Here is a 21093-nt window from a genome sequence, read left to right on the forward strand (position 1 = left end):
GGGAGGGACAAATTATTTAATTCGATCAGCAAATACATACAAAAAGAGTCAATCCAATGCAAAATCACCCACTTTGAAGAGATTTAATTGGATAGAAAATATGTCATAACTTAAACTCTGAATACATTGGATAGCCTGTGTTTTCATATATATATACTTTAAAAGCAGAATATTTTATAAATTACCTTCAGCTCATGTGATATCTTTAAAACATTGGCACTTGTATTTCCTCTTGTAAATATTAACACTTTGAGATTTATTGTTCTATTCTTGTTCTAAGATGATGAAAATTTTACAAAATATTACCTCATAAAGGTAACAATCAGGAAGAGATCTGAAGTCTGTCTCTATGAATATTTTTTTAATAATTTTTATTTTGTTATATTAGTCACCATACAGTACATCCCCAGTTTTTGATGCAATGTTCCATGATTCATGATCTGAATAAGGTCCTAGTGGAGACTGCTTAACTAGCAGAAGACATAGGAGGTGATAGGAAATTTCTTGCAAGTTCTAAATTCTAGAGATGTGAATAGAATGTATGCTCATATATGAAAAAGGCATTCAAACTACCAACCTATGCTATAGAAATATAGGCTACAAATTTGATATGTTTTATATTTCAGAGGTAATAGTTAAATAATAGTAGTAAATACAAGTAATAAATATATTTAATCACATCAACAGTCCTGCAAAGTTTAAAGAGAACTCCAAATTTTATTTCTTAATATGTACATTAATTTGTTAAAACAAAACAATAGACATTAAATGTTTGTATCTTCAAGGTAGTATCTGAAAACTTGGCAGGATGTAGAAAAATACACAGATATTGTAATTTAAAAATCAAACTGACAACTTTGGTTTGGGTTATTTTGGAAAAATAGAAGTCTTTAAGGGGCTTAAAATTGTATTTTTTATATATCTAGATCTATCTAAATATATTAATATATGTATGTAACTAAATCACGAAGCATAGTCTGTTGGATGACCAAAAATTCCACAAATTAAAATAAATTTTATGACTATAGTCTTTGTCTTTCTAAACACTGATCTCTTTAGTTTTTTCCAAAAATTACTGCCTTTCAGAAGAAGGGGATGGGCTTGGATTTCAAAATAACTTTTATTAATGTAAATACTATTACATAAAAATAATCAGTAAATATAGACTTTGAAAGGGCAACCCATATTTTCTGTCCGATGTTTAAAACAATAGTAATTCACAGAATGCCAATTTTCAGGTATAGGAATTTCCCTTCAACCAAAAGTGAGAGTATGTTTTCTAACAGAATAACGAAGAATTTGTGAGGATATATTTCCCTCCAGGACAAAATGGTATAATGTTAGGATTTAGCACCCACATATATGTGTGGAAGCTTTAGAAATGCTAATTTTCATGATACTATTTCTAATCATGATGCTACAATGCTTTTGAACATACATATTTTTATTTATTTCTTTATATTACCTTCATTTTACCCATTGATCACTATTCATATTAATATATCCTATAAATAAATGTCATTGCAATGTTTAATCATATCTGTTATTATAATGTCTAAATAATTTTGAGGCACGAAGATGACTATCCAAAAAAAAAAAAAAAAGAAAGACAGAGAGACATTTATTAACTCAGGAGCCTAATTACATTTTGAGTATATTATTCAAAAACAAATGAAAAATGGACACTATTAGTATTAACTGGGAGATGGTCATGACTACTTAAATGTAAGCATTTAAGAAACCTAACATCATCCTACATATGTTTAGTTTTCCGGGTTTTTATAAATCTATTTATTTATTTATTTATTTATTTATTTATTTATTAAGTAGGTTCTATACCCAACATAGGGCTTGAACTCATGACCCAAGGACAAGAGTCACATCCTTTACCAACTGAACCAGCCAGGTGCCCCTATTTTTCCAGGCTTTTAAACTCAACTACTTCACCATCTTAAATCCAAAACTCTAATATTTGTCATACATCTTATTAATCAAAATGCATATTATGTCGTATTCATATTAGCACTGCTTGAATTAATTTTCCTTTGAGTCATGAATTCATTTTTTCCTTTGGACTTCCATGAGGGAGCATATATCAGTCAGATAAAAAAGTTATTATAGACCACATATTTTTCCAAGGCAAATTATAAAAGATGTGGGGCAAGCATGGGAGAAAACTGAGAGTAATTTAAGTAACTGCTAATTAGAAAATGAAAGCTCTGTCATTCTACTTGTTACTTCATAAATTTTTCATTAAGTCCATTGTGAGACTGGTATAGTCATTTCCCTCTTCATAAAGTTGGGGGGAAGGAACATGAAATTACGTCAAAGGTAATTTTTTTTTATTTTAAGTAATGTCAATATCATTAAAGCATCTCATTATGGCAACACAACTGTAAAATATGTTCTCAAAATATCTGTAAAGTATCATATTAGCTCATTTAACCCCTTACCTACAGTTTTTTCTTCTTTAAATAAATTATGTCATAAAACAGCAGCTTTTTAACTTCTATTTGGCCAAATTCAAATCAATAGGAGAATAATATATCGCTTAAGTATAGCATTATTTGCTACTGCTTAACTGCTGAAACTCATGTGTATTGAAGGAAACTGGGATGAAGACATAAAGGTACATTACTATTAACCTTGAGACCAAGCTGATTTACACTACCTCAGAAACCTTCAACGCATTTAGAGTACCCAAAGGGTAGGAGATGAGGGAGGTACAGAGATGAGATGAGCCTGTTAGAGACAGACACAAGACAGAGCAAAATAAAGAAATATAAAGATGAATGACAAAGTTACATACATGTGTAACAATACATTTATTCATGGGAATAGAAAACATGAAGAAAGAAAGGCTAAATATTTAGAAAATGTTGATTAGGTGAGCTACATTTCAAAAACATAAAAAGTATGCACATAATTAAACTTGGAGATAAATTAGTATGCCTGAAAATAATTAATGTAATATAAGAAAGAATAAATTTAAACACATCATATTAGATCTATTTTTGCTGTTAATATCTAGTCTTAATATTCTAAAACTCAGTAACAACAATACAGCCTCTGAACAGAACTGTCAGTTTTGTTAACAAGTCACCTTGGTTTTTATTTTGGTTTTTTTTTTTTGGAACAATGGAAGACACCTTTATTGAATAATAATGTTTACTTCTGATATCTACATGAATCTTTTAACATGTTTTCTCTCAAGTAATTCTAAGAATTGTAAGTATATATTTTTTTTCTTCAAAGGCAGAACATTATGTGGAATAATTTTTAAACTCTTTGGTATCTTACTTATGAGAGCACAGTATTTAAAAAACATGAAAGCATATAAATAGCTCAACACATAAAAACATTGTACATCTGAAAATAAAAAGTACAGCATTTGTAAAAGAAGTGATTATAAAGCAATAAAACTGATTTCCAAAAGCCATAAATGAAAATCATTCACAATACACATGTGTACATTATTTTAAGGGCTGGAATCTACACAGGCCTACAGAATTAACTCATATCCCCATCCTTACAAATCTAAATGTTCTCCTGTAACCTATGGTTTTGAAAGTAAGTTAGAGACCTTCTGCTCTGTAACTCCTTTTGTGATCCTAAATAAAAGATGCAACTGGAAAGTATTTGTAAGAGGAGGGAGAAAAGATATGTGAAGGAAAAGAAATAGAGTTAGAATTATTAGTGGAACACGGTGGAATGAGAAAAACCTACACCTGAGCAAACACCTGAGTCTTAAATTATTTTTAAAACATATAAATGTTATCAGTAGGTTAATAATATTTTATATGAGATTTGTAATCCAAATGTCTCATTACCTAAATGATAAATACAAATATTGATATATTTACTTTTCAGATCATTTAACACAAGTCTTATTTTTATTTTTAGAAAGTCCTTCTAGTTTCAAGGAATTATTGAGTATTCTTGATATATTTATTCTGAGTACTTTCCACACATATCTTTTTCAGAGTTTTAATGTTAAAGAAGATATTATTTTTCTATTATTTCTTGCTGTTGTTTTGCCAAATGTAACTGTCACTTTTTATTGAAACATCAGAATCAGACATTTAATTCTCACAGTTTTGATGCTTAATGAAAAGTGAAAGTTAAACACAGCATGGTGGCATTCAAATGCATGGTGAATCCATAGCATCCTGCAACTTAGCCCTTAAGAGAATGTGCAAAACACCAAGAAAAAAAATTATACAAAAAAGTAAAGCTAACATATTTAGAGGTGAGACTGACAAATTATCACAAATCACTAAAAAAGTTATGAACAAAATAGTGCAGACTCAGGGAGGAGGGGAGCAAGGAAATCACTATCTTGCATATCAAATCTATAAAATGGGGAAGAACCACATTTGAGACTCACATTGAAATATCTGAATTTAATTAACCCTTGGGATTACTACCAAGGTAATAATGCTCAAGGAAAAGTCAATTAAGGAAGTAGAAACCTTATTCTATTTGACTCTATTAGACATCTCTACATAAATATCAGTTCATTTTTGAGGGAATTTCAGTTGTTTTACCTCAAAATTGACAGTATATTAAAAACAAGAGGGGGAAGGAAAACATTTTCTCTTTTCAAGTTTCCAGAAAATCCTCATTACATTATAATGTTAAAAGAAAAAAGTCAATCTTTTTGCATGAAATACTCTGCTGAAGATATATTTTTTTTTAATAATAAGAGTATTATTTTCACCTTTTTGGATTTCTTAAAATCCTTTTGCATCTCTCTGTACTACTGCACACACACACAAAAAAGTCTCCATTGCATATTCTGAAACAATGTCAAATCTGTATTTACGGCTATGAATTTCGATTTATTTGTTTATCTAGAATTTGTCAGTTTTTAGAGTTCCTAAGTAGATTGAGAACCTTAGTAATAAAGGTCTTTCACACTTTTTTTCACTTCTGGATAGGAGATTTATCTCTAAATTGGTGAAGTCTATACATATTTTCAGAATTCTCAACACACATAATTATGCAAAGTGTACGAAGAAGCAAAACAGAGTCACAAGGAGGTGTTATAAGCCTAGGCTTAGAAAACCATTTCTGACAGCATACTCTACAACAATACTTAATTGGGTATATGAATCTTATTAGAAATATTTCCAAGTTTTTATTACTCCAATGTGTGCCTCAAAAAGATCTCTACGTGTTTAGATAAAGGCTGATTATACAAATGGTGACAGAATCACTTCAGAAGTACTCACATTCTAGTTTTCAGAAAAACTAAGCATTTGCCTCAGGAAGGCAAAAAGCAGGCTTTCAGAAAACTTTGTATCTCTATGTATCTAAATGTAGACTTGTGATTCAAGGCTATAATTCTATCATTTCTTCTTATGTTTACCAGAAGTTTAAAGCAGTATCAAATACTGTTTCTAGGTCTACATGATATTACACTAAATTAGTCATCCAGTAAATTCATTACATTCTTCCCTCCATGAATAAAGTGCAATAAAGTTATTTTATAGTAACCATTATTCCCAGTGAAATTTGAAATATAAATTATGGCTAGTTCAATTCATGAGCCTTGCATTTTTAAATAAACACATATCCTTTTTATGGACATAGATTTTATTGTATAATTTCTATTAAAAGTAATCATGAAGGCAGAATTTTTTTAAATGTGCTTGCATTCATAGAGAGTTAGTTCATAGAGATATTTTAATAAGGTCTTCAGAATCATGTACACATAAACCCAACATCAAAATTAGTATATTTCTGAATCTGTTGTTTTAATATCATCATACGCAAATAAATTCTAGTATTATAAGCATAATAAAAGTACTAGATTTAGATTAAGTCTCAGAATATAAAAACTTCACTTTGTCATTTTGTGTCATTTTGTGTCAAATTGTGATTTAGAATATGAATATATTTTGAATATATGATGTGATTTAAAGCAAATCATAAATCCTCAAAATGCTCAGTGGAATCTACAAATACAAGTTGGTATACGTTATAACGTACTTAACTGAACTTACTACAGGTTTCCCTCGCTTCGCAAAAGTAGTGTTCCTATGAAACCCTTCATAAGCCAAAATGGCACGAAGTGAAGAGTATCCCTCACTTTCCGAAAGTTTGCCTTATGCCACTTCACTTTTAAGACCTACAAAAGTACAGTAACAGCTTTTTTTGGGAGCAAAGGCCTCTTTGGATTTCTTTTGGTTAATGAAAATAGGTACTAACGCAGATCTTTCATGAAAATGAAGTTGTGTGGGGCACTTGGGTGGCTCAGTGGGTTAAGCGACCAACTCGATTTCAGCTCAGGTCATGATCTCAGGGGCATGAGATCCAGCCCCGCATTGTGCTCCATGCTCTGAAAAGGGAGTTTGCTGGAGACTCTGTCCCTCTGCCCCTCCCCCCACATGCACGTGCATCCTCTCTCTTTCCCAAATAAATAAATCTTTAAAATAACCAAAGTGAGGTGGCATAACGTGAATTTTCAGAAAGCAGGGGATACTTGTGTATGCACAACTACAGATTGCTGTATAAGGACAATGATTTTAAAAATCAAATAAGTATTTAAAAAATCATTTTGCCATTGAGAACTAGTTTTGTGCCCTGAAACAACAGTACATCTAATCATCTTCATTGATTTATTAAAGCATTTATTCTATATGTATATATGTGATTCAGTAGTAGGAAAATTGGTTTAAAAATCCCATTTAAAGCACAATGTGGAGAAAATTCATTTTCACGCGATTGTATTTAAGGCATCCCTACAGCTTTTGAAAGTAGGAGTGAAATGTCATAAAATAGTCCGTGCGGAAACATACACGCTTTAGTGCATTTGTGCAAGTGACAGTCTTTCTAGTACAGCGTTTGAAGTTACTTTTCATTAATTTTTATCTTTTAGAACTGGGAATTTTTATAGCTGATGTAAGTTTAACAAATTCATATCCTCACGATAACTTTATTTTCCTTCGTAATACTAATGGAAAGGATGGATGTACAAGAGATTCCTAAGCAGTTTCTTTATTGTAAATGATGAAGGTTCAAATAGAAGCAAGGAGAGAACAAAATACAAAAGAAGGATAAAACAGTCTGAAGCACAAGCCATAAAGCGTAAGTCATGACTGCTAAAAAACAAAACAAAACAAAACAACAGTGATTGGTGTCATCTGTGCTGGTATGTGAAGATAGTAAGTGCACCGTGGCTCCAGGGACATCGAAGACGCAGCACTGCAAACAGCAATGAGCCTATGAACTGGAAATCTGGCTTAACATACGTAGAGCCACAAGCAATGCACTAGTTGGTCTTTTCAATCATAATCTCTCATGGAATTTGTTGATTACGAATAACATGAAATCAATATCTCTTTTCCACAAACAATAATTGGTGATCATTATTCATTTTTAACTTTAAAAAACCATAACTCAAAGCATTACATCACATTCTCAAGTTGTGGGACGAAGACAACGCCCTTGACAGGACTACAACTGATGCTCAGTTTATGTTTGTTGCATTTGAGTGTGTAACTTCTTATTCGATAAAAGTTTCCTTCTCATTCTTTCATGAACATTTCAGGAAATTTAAATTCTTTGTTAAAATTTCTATAATTTGATGCTTGATAATCAGACTATATACATACAAAAAAGAAATAATTCTACTACAGCAATCTGTATTTCAATAGATCATTTTCAAATAAAATATGTTTTAAAGAATTTAGAAGCACTTTAAAATTTCAGATACCTATAATAAACATAAAGAGTACAATAAAGAAACATTTACCATTTTTATCCATGGAATTTGGTTCTGATTGTTTCTTGCCAATATCAGCAAAGGAACGAACAATGGGAATTCTATTGGTGAGTTTTTTCTGATTCTGGTGGTGATGCTGTTTCATCAGTGCCTCATGAACCCTGTGGCGTACGTCCTCATTGAGCTGACCTGAGCTCACTTGTTGGTCAAGGACCATATCTGAAGGAGGAAGACAAGAAAAGATTAGCACAGTAAATTAGCATAGTATGCAAGCAGCAAACCACTAAGTCCAAATATACATACCCCAGATAATATGATTCATCTTAAAATAGAATGAATTCCTTTAAAAAACCTCAAAAAGTTGTAACTTTTTGTTAAAACATTGCACCAAAAAAAGACTTGGGAAAATTTTACTATAAACCATTCAATTTTAAATATGTAATAATTTCATGAAGTATTATTTTTTAAATGGACATAGTTGCATTGAGAACAAGCACTTAATATTCTCAATTATTCACGCTGATGGGAGGAAACAGTAGCAGGGATAATATCAAGATAATTAGTATGTTTAAAATTGTAAAGTGGTTTATACTTATATTTTAATATGGTTCTTCTCTCTTTTTCTAGCAGAAAATGATTTCCAAGTTTCCTCCTTAAGTAAACAAAAGTCCATCTGCAAAAATCTGATGCAGGGAGGCTTAGGCAGCTATCTAGTTGGTTGTATTTGGAGAGTAAACAATTCTTACACTGATATAAAGTCAGCCCCCTCAAAGCTTCCTTGAAAATGTATTTATATTAAAAAGGTCTTCTATAACCATAAAACAAAGAATAAAGGTGAGATTTCAGAGGGCTATAATTAAGCAGATTGATATTTACCATATGTAGTGTCAGAAATGTCTATAAAATAAGTAGATGAGTAAATTTTAAGTTTTTTGGTACTACAAAATCACTTCAATAAACCTCATTGTAGGAAGAAGGATGGTAGATGGTGAAGTTGGAGGATCCTGAGCTTACCCCGCCCCACAGATACATTGAAGCAATAGCTACATTTACACAGCTAACTGTAAAAATGCCTGAAGAGTGGCAGAAGAGACATTCCACAGCTAGCCATAGAGAGAAGGTTGCATACAAAAGGGTAAGGAAGGCAGAGATGTGGTTGGGAACCAAACTCCTGGCAGTATTAATCCCAAATAGAAGGGACATCACAGACATGGAAAGGCAAGAGGATCAGACCCCACACCAGGCTCTCCTGGCACTGAGGACCTACACTGGGAGGACTAGTCCCCTTAACATCTGCCTTCGAAAACCAGCAGGGCTTAACTCCAGGGGAGCCTGAGGGCAATAGGAAACTTGAGTCTCCACTCCTAAAGAGACAGCATACTAAATAATTCAGCTGAAGACAGCACAGAAGCAGCGGTTTGAAAAGTGCCTGGGGTATAGGTGAAGGAAACTTATTGACTAATCTTAGAAAGTATACCAAAGAGGCAGGGATCTACAGGATATTTCTCTGAGAGCAAAAGTGCTGGCAGGTGCCATTTCTTTTCCCCTCCTCCAGCCTAGACAGCAGGACATTTGTGGGAGCCAACTCTACCAAGCTCCATCTACCCTGCTAGCACTGTGTGCCCCAACTGAGCATTCTCATGTGGTTCCACCTCACTCAACCTTCTTGCCTTTCCAAGCATCCCTCCAAAGCAGCTCCTCACTGGATCTGACTCCAGAAGCAATGACAACGAAGGCAAAAATAAACAAATGGGACTCTATCAACCTACAAATCTTCGGCACAGCAAAAGAAATCAACAAAATAAAAAGACAACCTCCCGAATGGTAAAAGATATTTGCAAATCATATATTTGATAAGGGGCCAATATCCAAAATACATAAAGAACTCATACAACTCGACATCAAAAAATAAAAATAAAAAAATACACAACCTGATTACAGAGGACCTGAATAGACATTTTGAAAAAAAGAAGACCACAGGTGGCCAACAGGCACAGGAAAAGATGTTTAACATCACTAATCATGAGGAGATGCAAATCAAAACCACAATCAAAACAGGTGTAACCATTCCTTACACATGTCAGAATGACTAGTATCCAAAAAGATAAGAAATAACAAGAGTTAGAGACAATGTGGAGAAAAGGGAACCCTTCTGCACTGTTGGTGAGATTGTAAGTTGGTGCAACCACTGTGGAAAACAGTATGGAGGTTCCTTTAAAAATTAAAAATATAATTACCATATATCCAGTAAGTCCACTAATGGGTATTTATCCAAAGAAAATGTAAACATTAATTTTAAAAGATAAATGCTGGGATGCCTGGGTGACTCAGTTGGTTAAGTGTCTGCCTTTGGCTCAGGTCATGATCCCAGGGTCCTGGGATCAAGTGCTGCATTGGGCTCCTTGCTCAGCAGGGAGCCTGCTTCTCCCTCTACCTGCCGCTCCCCCTGCTTGTATGTTCTTTTTCTCTCTCTGACAAATAAATAAATAAAATCTTTAAAAAAAAAAAGATAAATGCTTCCCCATGATTATTGCAGCATAGTTTACAATAAGCAAGATATGGAAGCAACCTAAGTGTCCACTGATAGATGAATGGATAAAGATGGATAAAGATGATGAATGGATAAAGATATAGATATAGATAGATATAGATATAGATATATAATGGAATATTAGCAACAAAAAAGCAGGAGAGCTTGACATTTGTGATAACATGGATGGACGTAAAGGATATTATGCTAAGTGAAATAAGTCAGACAAAGACAAACACCATATGATTTCACATACATGTGAAATCTAAAAAACAAAAGAAATGAACAAACAAACAAATAGACTCTTAAATATAGAGACCAACTGCTGGTTGCCACCAGGGAGGTAGGTAGAGGGATGAATGAAATAGATAAAGGAAATTAAGAGGTACAAACTTCTACTTATAAAGTAAATAAGTCATGGAGATGAAAGGTACAACATAGGGAATGTAGTCGGTTATATTGTAATAACATTGTACAGGAACAGATAATGACAACACTTATGGAGGTGAGCACTGAGTAATGCACAGAATTGCTGAATCAATAAGTTGTACACCTGAAACTAATATAACATTGTATGCCAATTATATGTCAATAAAAATTTTTTATACTTCTATAATAATTTTTAAATTTTTTTAAATTTAAAAACATAGTCAATTCTGTTTTTAAAGAAATAATCCAAGTTGCAAAAGAATTTATACTGTATGATTCCATTTATGGCACATACACACATACAGAGAAAGGACACCATAATGATACACACCAAATTGTGTAAGAATGGGTAGGGGTAGGAGTAAAGGGAAACTTTAAAGTTTTGCCTTAGAATTAGATCAAACCATATAAAACTGCCATAATTGAAAGTCAGCAGTTTCATAACATTTTAATTTTTTGCATGAGGAGTTTTATGTAATAAAAAATACTAAAGAACACTAACCAATCACAAAATTATCTCCTTTTTCAAAATGAGGGGATTTGGAAGAGAGAAATACATGAAACAGAGGATTTTTAGGGCAGTGAAAATACTCTTTATGATATCCTAATGGATATATGTCATTATACTTTCATCCAAACCCATATAGAATGTATAACACTCAGAGTGAATTCTAATATTAACCGTGGACTTTATGTGATAGTGATGTGTCAACATAGGTTCATCAGTTGTAACCAACATAATTTTCTGGTAGAGAATGTTGATAATGAGGGAAGCTACGCATGTGTGGGGTCAAGGGTTTATAGGAAATCTCTCTATCTTCCCCTCAGCTTTTCGGTGACTCTGAAGCTTTTCTAAAAACTAAATTCATAATTTAAAAACAACCTCAGTATAATTAAACTTCTCTTAGATGATCAAATATTACTCTATTTAATTTTTTGAGGCACTAACTCCTTATATAAAGCAATCGTATCACAATGAATTGCCTTCCACAGTCCTACTGAGTGCAACAAAAGATTGAATATTAGCAGAATTCTCCCATACAATGTTTACTTCAGTGTAAAAGGGAAGAACTAGGGAAACAGACTTGGGTCACTGTATCAGATTCTAGCTGTGTGATCTTGTAAAGTTGGATAACCTGAGGGTTCTTACTTATAAAATGGAGATAATATCTATCTCTTGTGCTGTAGGCCTAAGGACATAAAGCACCTAATGGAATGATTAGAATATTGAGACCTTCAGTAAATATTTCCCAGTATAAGATTTTCTTTGCAATTTCCATTAAGTAGATTATGGGTCCCTGGTTTGGATTTTGTGGTGGTTTTAATGCATTCATATTTATTTTATAATAGTATATCAAGTAGACGCAAAGTAGGGTTTATCAATAATAGAAAACTCAGAGGAGGTAGTTCAAGATGGTGATGTAGGAAGATATGAATTCACCTCTTCCCATGGACAAAACAAATATACAACTACATATGGAAAAAAAAATAGCCCCTAAAAGAACCTGAGAACTAGCTGAACACCTGCTCCACAACAAAGGATAAAAGGACCACATCAAGACTGGTAGGAGAGGCAGAGACATGCTCTCACCAAAAACCACACCCCTAAAGGGGCAACCCACAATCCGGAGGGAGCTCAAAAAACATGTGTGTGTACACACACATGCACACATATGTATAAAACATGATAGACATTAAAAAATTTAGATATAGATATAGATCACTTCTCACTAAGGGAAAGAAGTTTGAACCCCATGCAAGACACCCCTACCCTCAGGTCCTGCACCAGAGAAAGAAGCTCCAAAATGCCCAGCTTTGAAAACCAATGGGGATTATGTTCAGGGGAAACACAGGACATAGGGAATGAAGATTCTGCTCTTAAAGGGCTTATGTGCAGAACAACACTCTTTGGGACCCAGAATAAAAAGCAGCATTTTGAAAAGAGACTAGATTATAAGTGAAGGAGATTTACTTGCTAAACTTAAAGCTACCAGAGAGGCAGAAGTCTGTTGGGACTCTCTCCAGGGATGGCATGCCGGCAGATGCCACTGTTATTGGCTCCTTCTACTTTACTGACACCAACACTGGTAGGTGCCATTTTGGCACCCTCACTCTAGTGACCTAACAGCAGAGGTAAGCAACCCTGGCCCCCTCCTATCCCCCGGCTGCTCATCCAGCACCACCAGAGCCAAGGGGCACACCCAGCCTACACAAGGGATACCCCCTGAGTGGCAGGCTCAGGTGGCCAGGGTGACTGAATTTCTGAACCACAAAGTTCTAAAACAATCCAAGAGACAGCCTGAGAGTCAACCGAGAACTAGGGTAAGGTTAAATGACAAGGTTCAACTCCTAAACAGAGCCGTTCCTTCAAGACGGCTCTAGATAACTGTTCCACATAACACCAGAAACAAATACAGAAAATCAAGCAAAATGAGAAAACAGAGAAACACATGTTTCATAAAGTAATAAGATAAAACCCCAGAAAAAAACCTTAATGAAACAGAGATAATTAATTTACTGAATAAAGAGTTCAAATTAATGGCCATAAAGATATTCACTAAAATCAGAAGAAGAATGAGTGAACACACCTAGAACTTCAACAAAGAGATAGGAAATATAAGAAAGTACGAAATAGAACTCACAGAGCTGAAGAATATAATAACTGAAGTGAAAAATATACTAGAGGGAATCAAAAGCAGACTAGATGACACAGAAAAACAGACTGTGACCTAGAAGACAGGATAGTGGAAACCATTAAAACAAAACAGCAAAAAGAAAAAAAAGGAAATTTAAAAATATGACGATAGCTTAAGGGACCTGTGAGACAACAGCAAGCATACTAACAGTCATATTACAGGGGTCCCAGAAGAGAAGAGAGAAAAGAAGGATCAAACAAAACTTATTTGAAAAGACAATGGTTGAAGAGTTCCCTAACCTGGGAGAGGAAACAAACATCTAAGTCCAGGAACACAAAAAGTCCCAAATAAGATTAATCCAAAAAGATCCACACAAAGATGCATTGTAATTAAAATGCCAAAAGCTAAAGATAAAAAGGGAATCCTAAAACAAGAGAAAAACAACTAGTTACATTCAAGGGAAACCCCATAAGACTACCTGCTGAATTTTCAGCAGAAACTTTGCAGGCCAGAAGATAGTGGCATGATATATTCAAAATGCAGAAAGGAGAAAACTTTCAACCAAGAATGCTCTGCCTGTCAAGGTTATAATTCAGAATTGAAAGGAAAACAAAAAAGAGTTTCTCAGACAAGCAAAAGCTAAGGAAGTTCATCACCACTAAACTGGACTGAGAAGCATTTGTTAAAGCGACTTCTTTAAGCTAAAGAGTAAAGGCCATAACCAGAAATAATATATAAGATAAAATCTCACTACTAAAGACAAATATATATTAAAGGTAGCAGATAAAGTACTTATAAAGCTAGTATGAAGATTAAAAAACAAAAGTAGTAAAATCAACTATTATCTACAATAGTTAGGTTAGAAATACACACAAAAAAGACATAAAATATGATCTAAAAATGATAAAACAGATTGGGGAGAGCATAAACAGAGTACCTTTAGAAGGTGGCCAAACTCAAGTGACTATCAACTTAAAATAGATTGCCATATATATGTTATTATATTGAATCTCACCATGACCACAAACCAAAAACCTATACTAGATACACAAAAAATAATGAGAAAGGAATATAAACATAAGACTAAAGAAAGCCATCAAATCACAAGGGAAAAAAATAAGAGAAGAGAAAAGAAACAGAGAATAATTACAAAATAGGGCAGGCAAGGAATGTGATAAGAAGGCACACCAATAACTTTAAAAGATGAATTGGTATTTATTCCAGGAATGAAAGAATGGTTAAACATCTGAAAATCAATCAACATGATATACATTAGCAAAATGAGAGATAAAAATCATATGATCGTCTCAATAGATGCAGAAAAAGTATTTGACAAAATACAACACCATTTATGATAAAAATCCTCAACAAAGTAGGTATAGGCAAATGTACTTTGACATAATAAAGACCATATAGGACAATTCCACATACTCAATGGTGAAAAGCTGAAAGCTTTTCCTCCAAGATCAGGAACAGGACAAGGAGGCTCATTCTCATCACTCTTAGTCAACATAGTATTGGAAGTTCTAGCCATAACAATTAAGCAAGAAAAAGAAATAAAAAGCATTCAAATTGGTAAGAAAGAAGTAAAACTATCACTATTTGTGAATGACATGATACTATATGTAGAAAACCCTAAAGATGCCACCAAAAAATATTATAACTAATAAATTAATTCAATAAAGTTGAAAGATACAGAAGTCTATTGCATTTCTATAAACTAATAATAAACTATCAGAAAAAGAAATTTTTAAAAATCCCATTCACAATTACATCCAAAAGAATAAAATGCCTAGGAATAAATTTAACCAAGGAGGTACATACCTATACACTGAAAACTATACAACATTAATGAAAAACAAAAACAAAAACAGAAGACACAAACAAATGGGAAGTTATACCATGCTCACAGATTGAAAGAATTAATATTGTTAAAATTTCCATTCTACCCACAGCAATCTACAGATTCAATGTAATCTCTATCAAAATAAAATGGCCTCACAGAACTAAAACAAATAGTCTTAAAATTTGTATGGAACCACAAAAGACCCCAAAAGCCAAAAAGCAATCTTGAGAAGAATAAAGCTGAAGGTGTCATCATCCCTGATTTCAAATGACACTACAAAGCCATAGTATTCAAAACAGCATGGCACTGGCACAAAAATAGACACATAGATCAGTGAAACAGAATAGAGCCCAGAAATAAACCAATGCATAGATGGTCAATCTACAACAAATGAGGCAAAAACATACAATAGGGAAAAATAATCTCTTCAATAAATTATGTTGAGAAAACTACATGCAGAAGAATGAAGCTGGATAACTATCTTACACCATACATAAAAATTAACTAAAAATGCGGGGCGCCTGGGTGGCACAGTCGTTAGGCATCTGCCTTCGGCTCAGGGCGTGATCCCGGCGTTATGGGATCAAGCCCCACATCAGGCTCCTCCGCTATGAGCCTGCTTCTTCCTCTCCCACTCCCCCTGCTTGTGTTCCCTCTCTCGCTGGCTGTCTCTATCTCTGTCAAATAAATAAAAGAAAATTTTTAAAAAAAATTAACAAAAAATGGATTAAGGACTTGAGTGTAAGACCTAAAACCTTAAAATTCCTAGAAGAAAGCTTAGGCAACTTAGGCAGTCATTTCTTTGACATTAGATGTAGCAACATTCTTCTAGATATGTCTCCTCAGGCAAGGGCAACAAAAGTAAAAATAAACAAATGGGACTACATCAAACTAAAAAGCTTTTGCACAGCAAAGGAAACTATCAACAAAACAAAAAGGCAACCTACTGAATAAGAGAAAATATTTGCAAACCAAATATCTGATAAAGGGCTCATATGCACAATATATAAGGAACTCCTACAACTCAATAGCAAAAGGCAAAAAAATCAATTAAAAAATGGAAAAAAGACCTGAATAGACATTTTCCCAAAGACATATGGATGGCTAAGAGGGAAATGAAAAGATGCTCATCACTAATCATCAGGAAATACAACCACACTGAGATATCACCTCACATCTGTTAGAATGACTAATATCAAAAAGACAAGTAATAACAAGTGTTGGTAAGGATGTGAAGAAAAGGGAACCCTTGTGCACTGTTGGTAGGAATGCAAATTGGTGCAGCCACAATGGAAAACAGTATTTTTCAAAAAATTTAAAAACAACTACCATTTGATCCAGCAATTCCTCTTCTGAGTATGTATCTAAAGAAAATGAAAACACCAACTCAGAAAGGTATATGCAGCCCTATGTTTACTGCAACATAATTTACAACAGCCAAGATATAGAAGCAACCTACATGTCTGTCTATCTATCGATCTATCAATCTATCGATCTACCTATGCAGCTAGAATAATGGAATATTATTCAGCCACAAAAAAGAATAAACTCTTGCTATTTGTGACAACGTGGATGAACTTGGAGGGTATTATGTTAAGTGAAATAAGTCAGACAGAGAAAGACAAATACTGTAAGATTTCATTTATATGTGTTACTTAAAAAGTGAAACAGATGAACATAAAAAACAAAACAAACCAGACTCACAGATATAGAGAAGAGACTGATAGTTCCCTAGGAGAAGGCAAGTTGGGGGAGGGCAGAATTGGTGAAAAAGATCAAGAGATATAAACTTCCAGTTATACAATAAATAAGTCATGGAGATGTAATATATAGCACAAGGAACACAGATAATATTGTATTAACTTTATATAGAGACAGATGTTAACTAGCCTTACATGGTGATCATTTCAAAATGTATATAAATGTCAAATTGCTATGTTGTACACCTGAAACTAATATAATATGTGTGCCAATTATACTTCAATTTAAAAAACCATAAACCCCAATCAAACTATAAAACAATGAATTTCATTGGCTCACATAACAGAAAATCAAAGTTAGGCTGGATTTAATTCTAGTCCTCTGACTCTGTCATGTGTGAGTTTAACCTAAGGTTGATTTTCCTTATGGTCATAAAGTAAGTGCCAATAGCAACAAAGAAATACATGTCTTTGTTGATATCCATATATTCTTTGATTTTTTGTGACTTTCTCTTAAAAGGAGGTTCTTTTTCTTCTACCCAGGAAAAATTCTCTTAAATCCAACTGACATAGCCCTGCCCATGCTGAGACAATCCCTAGCTAAGGAAACAGTGCCCCTATGACTGGACGAGGCTGATCAAGAACTACCCTTCACTCGAACTGGTTCTCTAAACCACAGGTATTCGCAGAATTTCATATAATTTTCATTAAATATTAAATTTTAAAATTTAATCAAAATATTAATTTTGCAAAATATTAAATTTCTCTTTATTGTTTTTTAATTGTGTAAAATGTAATAACCATTCTTAGCTCATTGGCCTGACAAAATCAGACCGTGTTTGAGTATAATTTGCCAACCTTTGCTCTGTAACTTTGCTGTTTACAATGAAAAGAGGTAGAATTTATGTTCAGAAATCAGCCATAATATTCACTATAATTACCTCTAACATCCCTTTCAATTCTGAAACTATGATAGTATAGAATATTTAAATCTATACCTCACTTCTTTGGAGATGAGTAGTTATAATATCCTGGAATTAATTTGAAATAAAAGAAATGATAAATTGCCAACATATGGGACTTTACACTGAAACTTTGCTAAGAGGGAAAAATGTACACAAAATATGCTGCATACACTTCATAATGCGAGTTGTAAAGTAGGTTATTAAAACACCAGAAGGGTACCACGGTACCACAGCTTCATCTGTAAGCCATAATGTGTATCCCCAGTTCAATATTCTAATCAAAATCAAATGACTCATATAAAACCCCATGTACATGGTTATGATTTTTAGTTCTTACCAAAGTGCAGTCTTTCCAGGCTTAAGCACTACAAAAACCCATAAGCCACTAGCTTCACAGTCTTTCAGAAATAAGGTCTTTATTTGAAACAGTTACATAAGAGAAAGTAAATAGAAAAAAAAAATGCTCATCTGCTCATTAGCCACACAGAAATACACAGTAAACTCCTCTGAGGTATAACTGCATCAAATATATCTTAATGAACTAGAAAAGTTAATCATCTTGCTTAAGAATATAACTTATACTGAGGTGAGATTTTAAGTACCAATGGGAGCCTGATTCACTAATCACTTTCATTGTTCTCTTCACCACTATAATATATACTAGTATTAACCTTGAAAAGTAGGAAAGGATAATGAACCATAATGGTTTTGGGCTCAAAATCAAGTCCTACACTCTCAGCCGGCTATGATGTCTAAATAACACAGTCTAGCCTGCCAAAGCATAATGTCAGGATCTGGGTGGTATCAGGAGAAGCAAGAACGAAAAGGATAAATAGGTCAGACTCTTCTAGCACTAAGCAGGCTCTAGGCACACTAGTAGCATTTCTGTAAAAAGGCCTCAGAAAATGAAAAATTATTTTTCATCTAATCAGGCAATTATTTATCATGATCAATCAATCTTGACCACTGAATGAAAACCTCCAGAGAACATGAGATTTACAGATTCTTTAGAAATCTCTGCCTCTTAAAAGATAATCATATAAATTCTTTGTCTTAAAAACCCATTGCCTTAACTTTGAAAGATGCTGGGGTTGGGGCGGGGAGTGAGAAATAAGAAGGGTCTAAATTCAGCAATTTGCTTGACAGCACTAACAGGAATGTATATACTAAAATTGTGAACTACCCTAAGAATTCTTACTTTCCAGAACAAGGATGTAATAGTATGGACATGTTAAACAATATGTGACTATTCCCATACTCCCAAATCTGCAGATTACACTCAGTGAAGCAAACTTCAATCTTTTCTTTCAGTAGAATATTTTACACAACAAAAGTTGTTTTAATGAGTGGAGAGCTATGATTGATAATCTGTCCATGGTCCTAACTTTGGTTTGGTTTTCATTTCTTATTCCCATTGACAGAATTAGGTTAAAGCATAAAACTGCAAAGAGAATATTTCCATTACTAATCTTTACAGTGCTGAATTTCAAAGAGATTGACAAAGACCATAAAATCGCCTGTAATTTATATAAATATAATTAAGAAGCATTTTAAATACAATTAATCTCCATCAGAATAAATCACAGTAACAAAATATATCTGAAGAAATTTGGTTTTGAAAAGGTTAAATAATATTTTGAAGGAGGAAGTTTAAATTTATTCTGAGTTCCCTGAAACATTGAGAAATAGACATTTTTAAATTAACTTTGTCCAAAAGAAAATCCTACTTTAATTATACCAGACATTCTTGACAGACCTGCCAGATACAAATGGGATTTTCTCCTGCTAAGTCTACAAAAATCTCTTTAAAGAATTATCTCAGACTCTATTAAAAACATATCAGAACACTGATATAAAAATCCTTGATTATTCTAAAACAATATCTGGGTCATATTTCTCTGTTAGAAAATGTCTAGAAAATATTAATGCTGCAGAGCCTGTGTATTCACAAAGTTTAAGAGTTTAGAGCCCTTAAAGATAAATACTATATTCAGCTTTTGGAAAACTGAAACTAGTGACTAATATGCTAGTAACTGCCTAACATATAGAAAAACATGAAAAATATGAGGTGAAGAAGAGTTCCAGATCCTCTTGTTAATCACTATGGTCACAAGTTATCATGAAATAGAATAAAACAAAACTTACGATTATAGATTAATAAAAGAAATTATTCCCATCGCTGCAAGTATCACCTATGACATATCACTTTCTGTTTACGTGTTTATAGAACAGGGGGTATATCCTCCTCCCTATCTCATAAGGTTAACTGTGCTAATAAAATATAATGAATGTGAAAATACAAAGTTAGAAGCCTTGAAAATGTAAAGTATACTTATTACACACTTAGTAATACAGCTCAATTGTCACAAAGTAAAAATAGCAATAAGTAAACAATAAGAAAATAATTACAAACTCTAGGGAGAAAATGTCTTAATAAGATTTTATTGAGGGCAGAAATAAATACCTTTGTATTAAATGAGTCAAATTACAATTACTCAAAGACAGGAAATCTCATTAATGAGTGAAAAGAAATTTAAGGTAATAATGATCAACAAATATTTTTAATCATATTTTTAATGTGGTACTAGCTCTAAACTACTGACATCTTCTGAATGGCATTTTATAGACTGCTCTACACTGAAAATGGGACATTCAAGTTGAGCTACTTTGGAGACATAAAGATACAGACTAATTAGACGAGCAGAAAGAATAAAAGCTATTTGGGGTATCAAAACTTCCATTGAACTACTTTCCTTTGTAAGGATAGACTCAGAAAATGTAATTTGCTTTCAAGAGCAAGAATTAACACAGCTAACAACCCTCCCATATTCTACAGAACTGAGCTTAGGGAAGGGGGCAGCAGTAGGGAAAGGAAACATAAATTTAGACAATAAAACTGAACTAAGGTGATAAGATGAACAGAGTTTCTGTCAAATTCATGGGAGGATTTCCTGGTAGAAGTAAATTTCTAAAGAAAGCATTAGAAATTACATACTTTAAGACATTTAAAACCTGGTAAAACTATGAAGGGTTTTTCTGAGGTTAATTTTGCCAGGTTGAGGAATCTGACAGTTTCATTAGATACAGCCAGTCCAAAAGTTATTTGGATTAATCCATTTTCAAAGGTAATGCCATCACTGACATAAATAAACTTCTTATTTTGGGCAAGACCTTTAACCTTCTGAATCTCATTTCTTCATTTATGAAGTAAGGATAAACAATCATAATACTAACCCTCAATTTTGTTTTGAATATCAA

The 21093-nt window shown here is 33.2% G+C and overlaps 1 protein-coding gene across 3 annotated transcripts in view; it reads right to left on the reverse strand.

Annotated features, from left to right (window-relative positions):
* The window catches only part of SLC4A10 (solute carrier family 4 member 10), a 214739-nt gene that overhangs the window by 110537 nt on the left and 83109 nt on the right, over window positions 1-21093 (reverse strand). For all 3 annotated transcript variants that reach the window (XM_040644562.1, XM_040644559.1, XM_040644565.1), the window contains one exon: window positions 7760-7948. In XM_040644562.1, coding sequence (XP_040500496.1) covers window positions 7760-7948 — 189 coding nt within the window. Of the gene's footprint in view, window positions 1-7759; window positions 7949-21093 lie in introns of those variants that run through there.

Source organism: Ursus maritimus, unplaced genomic scaffold, assembly GCF_017311325.1.
Source record: "Ursus maritimus isolate PB19 unplaced genomic scaffold, ASM1731132v1 scaffold_1, whole genome shotgun sequence".
In the NCBI taxonomy this organism is placed as follows: Eukaryota; Metazoa; Chordata; class Mammalia; order Carnivora; family Ursidae; genus Ursus; species Ursus maritimus.